The 5,001-nt window shown below is 43.1% G+C and overlaps 1 protein-coding gene across 1 annotated transcript; it reads right to left on the bottom strand.

Moving 5' to 3' along the window:
* Positions 1–308: 308 nt before the first annotated feature.
* Positions 309–1,410, bottom strand: LOC123191635 (clumping factor A-like). The gene is made up of 4 exons (XM_044604297.1): positions 1,365–1,410; positions 805–1,109; positions 493–573; positions 309–412 (listed from the first exon to the last, which is right to left on the bottom strand). Exons 2-4 carry the CDS (start codon positions 1,088–1,090, stop codon positions 309–311), a joined length of 471 nt encoding a protein of 156 aa, XP_044460232.1. The 5' UTR covers positions 1,091–1,109; positions 1,365–1,410.
* Between the last annotated feature and the right edge of the window lie 3,591 nt (positions 1,411–5,001).

The raw sequence follows: 5,001 nt of genomic DNA, 5'->3' as shown, positions 1-5,001 counted from the left end.
ATGGGCCAGGGGTTTTCCCTTCCCCCCTTTTTTTTGTCTTTCCTTTTTCTTTTATTATTTCTCTTTTCTGTTTTTAGTTTACTTAAAATGCCAAAGCATTTTACCAAAATTAGTGCACCCCACCATAATTAGGTTAGCTATTTTAGACAACCCCCGAACATTTTTAGTCTTTGTTTTGAAACCTTTTATCTTTGCTTTTGTTTTGATTTTGAATTCGAACCGGTTTCGAACTAACGCGAGTTTATCCACAGTAACCGAGGTGACGTGGCAACATTAGTGGGGATTACTGTAGCATAATTACCCGGGCGTCACATAACTGACTCAACATAATGCTTGAGACGCTTCCGAGCACACATTGACATCTTAAATTTCTTTGAATACATCCATTTAGCATTAAAGTTTGGATTATAGCCTAGAAACAAAACTAAACAAGTTAATTTGATGCAGCCATCCAACAGCAGAAACAATAGATCATACAGAAATAACACTTACCAACTGTGTAGTGTTTAGGGCAATCACAGATGTCCATGCATAGCATCCGAGGCTTCTTTTCCTTCATGCGCCTATGCACACCTACATCGTTGAACAGGCCAGGAAAGTATAAGTGCAAAAGATTACAGTAGTTGACATGCTTATATCTCACAATTTTAACTTAGGCTTCTATTGCTAACAATGGCATTCCCCTTCATCAGAGATGCATGCTGACTTTCGGCATAATGAATCCAAATGAACTTGATTTTATACTACCATACATATCAATAACCCACAAACTAGAAAATATCTCACTAAAACACAGATCAATACCTTTCGCAGTAGTGGTGTGAGCGCCTTCATCACAGCTGTTGTTCATGTCTTCATCAGAGCTGGTGTAGACACCCTCATCTGAGCTGCTGTACTCGCCTTCATCAGAGCTCGTGTACTTCCCTTCATCAGAGCTGATGTCCACCACTCCATCGGAGCTCATGTACGCTCCTTCATAAGAGGAACTATCACTAGATCCATCTGAGCTGCTGTCCGAGTTCTCGTCAGAGCCACTGTTCGCGCTTCCATCAGAACTGATATCCACAGGGTCAGTTCGAGATCCCCTCATGCTCAATCGTCGCACTGACCTACGACACCATCGATTCTCAATCAAAACAATGGCAGCTTATAAATAACCATTGGAATAACTGCAAAAATTTACTTCCATATGAATGGATCCCTAAATAGAAAGGATCGCAGCACAGGATCTATAATGCCTAGAAAACGAGACAAAAGGGGTGGGAATCGCCACAAAAAAGAGGGGAGATGCAAGATCAAGATAGATAGAAAGCAAATCCATGCATGCAGCCAAATTCGAAATCAAAAGAGGCAAGAAATCCCACCGGTCGGCGACTGAGGAAACGCCCCTGTCACGCAGCTGAGGAACCGAGAAAGAAAGGCAAGGGATAGATAGTCTCCGCTGGATCCGCCCCCTGCCGCTTCATATTCTGCTCCCCACGGGCCACAGGCATCGCTCTACGTGGGTTGGGCTAAATAACGTATGGGCTATCCTAATACCTCCATATATGCACATGAAAGAGATGTTTTTTTCTTAGGTTTCTGATCTTTTTTCCTCTCTTTTTTCATGAAAAAGACGCACACCCAGGTTTCTCAGCATGATAACCATGTTTTCAAACTAAACCTATTCATGTCACACAAATATTTTTTTTCCAAACCCAATGCCAAAAAAATACAGCCATGCCAACTTTACTCTCTCATCATAGTGACCATATTTTCAAACTGAACATGTTCATATTATGCAATTCCCCTTTTCCCATGCTATTATTTCACAACGCGATAAACATACTTAAAAAAATAGCATGATTTAGCGGAAGGTCCTTGCAGCATGGAACAATTTTCATTGATAGCATGTCTTCAGCGGGTCTCTGCGCCAGTTGGCGCAACGGGTCAACTAGTAGTATTAATAATTGAGTAAAGAGAAAATGCTACTATAATGCAAAACAATAAATGAGCACATCCAAAACCATCCTTTAATTTACAAGTAGGAAAACAAATGGCACATATACAGAAGAGTGCGAAAAGACTGGCCACACTTATTAGCAAATATTCCCTCCATCCCGAAAAAGTGTCGTGGTTTTAGTTCAAATTTAAACTAAAACCATGGCACTTATTTTTTAACTAAAACCATGACCCTTATTTTGGGACAATGGAATTTGACTAAAATCACGACATTTATTTTGGGATGGAGGGAGTAAGATGAACTAAACTCACTACACTTATTTTGGGATGAAGAAATTTAAACTAACATCACGACACTTTTTTTGGAACAGAATTAGTAAGAGATAAGAGATGTAACATGTGGCAAAAGATAGATGAGTTGTGCCCTTTAACGTTTACAAAGAACCACTTCTCTACAAATTAACTAGCCATCACCTGCATTTTCTAGAAAGAGAAGTTACGATCCTATGAGTTTGGTGAAATTGATTTGCAACTAGATACCGGATTGGGCCGTTTTGCAGATAAAGAAATCAGAGGGGAAAATGCTGATGCTGGGGCAAAGCTAATAGAACAGGTGGCAAGTGAAGTTTACCGTGCGGCGCAGGGCTGGAGGTTGCGTTCCAAGACCAAGTGGCTGAGAGCTACTTATCGAAGACTGCTCTTCTTCCTTCTTGATGTTGTCTCTTTTGCATAGTGTCGTGGTTGTTTGTCGCTCCTGATTCCTGAACTTTGGTTAGGTGTTGTGGTGGCCTTTGTAGCTAAGTCTGTAATATATATCTGCAGTAGAACTATCTTGGGTCTTGGCTGTTTGATGCTTGCCGTTGCAACTGGATGTTATTTTGGACGACTTGATTTCTCTAAATGAAATAGGAGGGGAAACCAAAAGTGATGTTCTAATCCCAAGCTCACATGAGATCGTGTGAATAGTAAAATAAAAAGTTCCAAAAATTAAAAAAAAATATGTGTGAAAAATTGACAAATGTTCTCATAGCTTGCAAAATTTAATCGCCAAATAACATTTGTGTAAAATGTGGCAAAAAAAATAGAATTGATGCTTCAAAATGCGTTCAAAAATAACGTTGTGGTGCATCGATTTTTTTTTGCCACATTTTTCACGAATGTCATATGGCGATGAAAATTTTCAAGCTATTTTGTCAAAGTTTCACACATTTTTTTATTTTACTAGGTAATTGCCCCTGCGTTGCTACGGAGCATGTAATCTAGTTGTTCTACCATGTATACTTAATTTGAGGGGATACCAAAACTGAGTTACAGACATAAAAAATGAAAAACAAAGCATACTTTCTTCCGCTGATATGAAATACATCAAGGCCCTTTCCAGAGGACATATTACAGTTGTCATGGATCAGTGGAAATTATTCACAGGAACACATAAAGATTATGGAACACCAGAATCAAGCCATGCATGAATAAGCACGTGAAAAAAATCCTGAAATTTTGACTTCGGGTTCACTTCATGCTTTCATGTATTTTTAACCTTGATTCATGCTTTCATGGTTGCCGTAGGGCAGTGGCATATGCAATTGCGATGTCACGCAAAAAACATTAAAGGAACAAGCTAACAAAAGCTAATGGACGGAGGCCAGCCACGATCCATACTGGAAGGAGGGTCCAATAGTGAAGTGATATTGTCATACAATAAATTTGGCAGTGAAATTTTAATATTTACATGAAATATCATATCAAAGGAATTTTTACATACATCATATATTCATATATAGGATAAAAGGCGACCAATGTTCACAATTCTTACATCGCGAGGCATCAGAAATTGTTATGCGGCGGTAGCAAAAGTAGTCACCTATGCATCGAGCCGTGCCTCACATCGGCTCCACCACAAGGCATGCCACTGTCGTGTCTGTATCAGCAACAACTGAACTAAAATTAACTTTGTTCTTCATCGGTGCGCCTGTCACAACAAGCAAACAAACGCTCCAACAGCTACAACAACAACAGCAAGGGTACCTAAACAATCGCATATCGTCTCTCTCACTCCTTGATCAATATCAACTCTAGGCACAAACAAAAGGAGCAGCATAGCAGCATCAGCGTAGCGGTAAAATTGCATCTCTCACGCATGTCTCCCCTGCTCGACACCAGCGGCGCATCGCTCCGTCGGCGCTGCATCTATCCGTCACCTTCCTAGATCAAGCGATGTACCCTATGTCAGTGCCCGTGCATTGCAACCGGAGTATGCATAATCTAGTAACTACTTTTCTGCATGTAAAAAAATATGTTCCCCTCTCTCTCACTTTCTTAGATTGGTTATGTAAGTGTGTGCGTGCAACACATGTGTAACCACTTCTGTGTTGTCTCACCCTTCCCAAATCCTTGCCAAGGAGATCACGGTGTCATACACACACAATAGGGCCGCTGCTAGGCGTCAACCGGATGATTTCTCAACCGTCTGATGCAAAGGACCCCAACCGTTGGATCGTTGCTCACAGAACGCACGCTCCAGCACAACCCATGACCCTGCAGTACTGCGTTATCCACTTATTATCCTTCGTGCTTGCAACAGTCCCACCAGCCATCGGCGACTGCCCCTGGCCGGCACTGCATGCCGTGCTGCCATGTTCGCCAGAGCGCCGGGTGTCACTCGGAGCTGCCAGCCATTTGCAGCACCGGAGTCCCGGCGATGCTCCATCGCAGCATCAGCGGCCTCGGCGACGCTCTATTGCAGCTTCGACGCCCTGTGATGTTCCATTGCGACTCCATCACTGTACCGCACGGCCCTGATGCTCCATTGCAACTCCAGTGGCCCCGGCGATGCTCCATTGAACCTCCGACTGCCCCGGTGATGCTCCATTACAGCTTCATCGGTGCACCGCGCGGCCCCGGCGATGCTCCGTTGCAGCTCCGGCGGCTACGACGATGCTCCATTGCAGCTTCATCGGTGCACCGCACAGCCCTGGCGATGCTCCATTGCAGCTTCGGCGGCGACGGCGATGCTCCATTGTAGCTCCGGCGGCTACGGCGATGCTCCATTGCACCTCCGGC

This window comes from Triticum aestivum, chromosome 2A (genome assembly GCF_018294505.1).
Source record: "Triticum aestivum cultivar Chinese Spring chromosome 2A, IWGSC CS RefSeq v2.1, whole genome shotgun sequence".
Lineage (NCBI taxonomy): Eukaryota > Viridiplantae > Streptophyta > Magnoliopsida > Poales > Poaceae > Triticum > Triticum aestivum.
This window is presented reverse-complemented; position numbering and strand designations above follow the sequence as displayed.

What these genes read in the sequence shown, in the direction of transcription:
- LOC123191635 (XM_044604297.1), bottom strand. Translation starts at nt 1,090, where the DNA reads ATGAGGGGATCTCGAACTGACCCTGTGGATATCAGTTCTGATGGAAGC. An exon ending in TCACACCACTACTGCGAAAG is followed by an intron (nt 574 to 804) that starts GTATTGATCTGT and finishes TCAACGATGTAG; the next exon opens with GTGTGCATAGGCGCATGAAG. An exon ending in CCCTAAACACTACACAGTTG is followed by an intron (nt 413 to 492) that starts GTAAGTGTTATT and finishes TTTTGTTTCTAG; the next exon opens with GCTATAATCCAAACTTTAAT.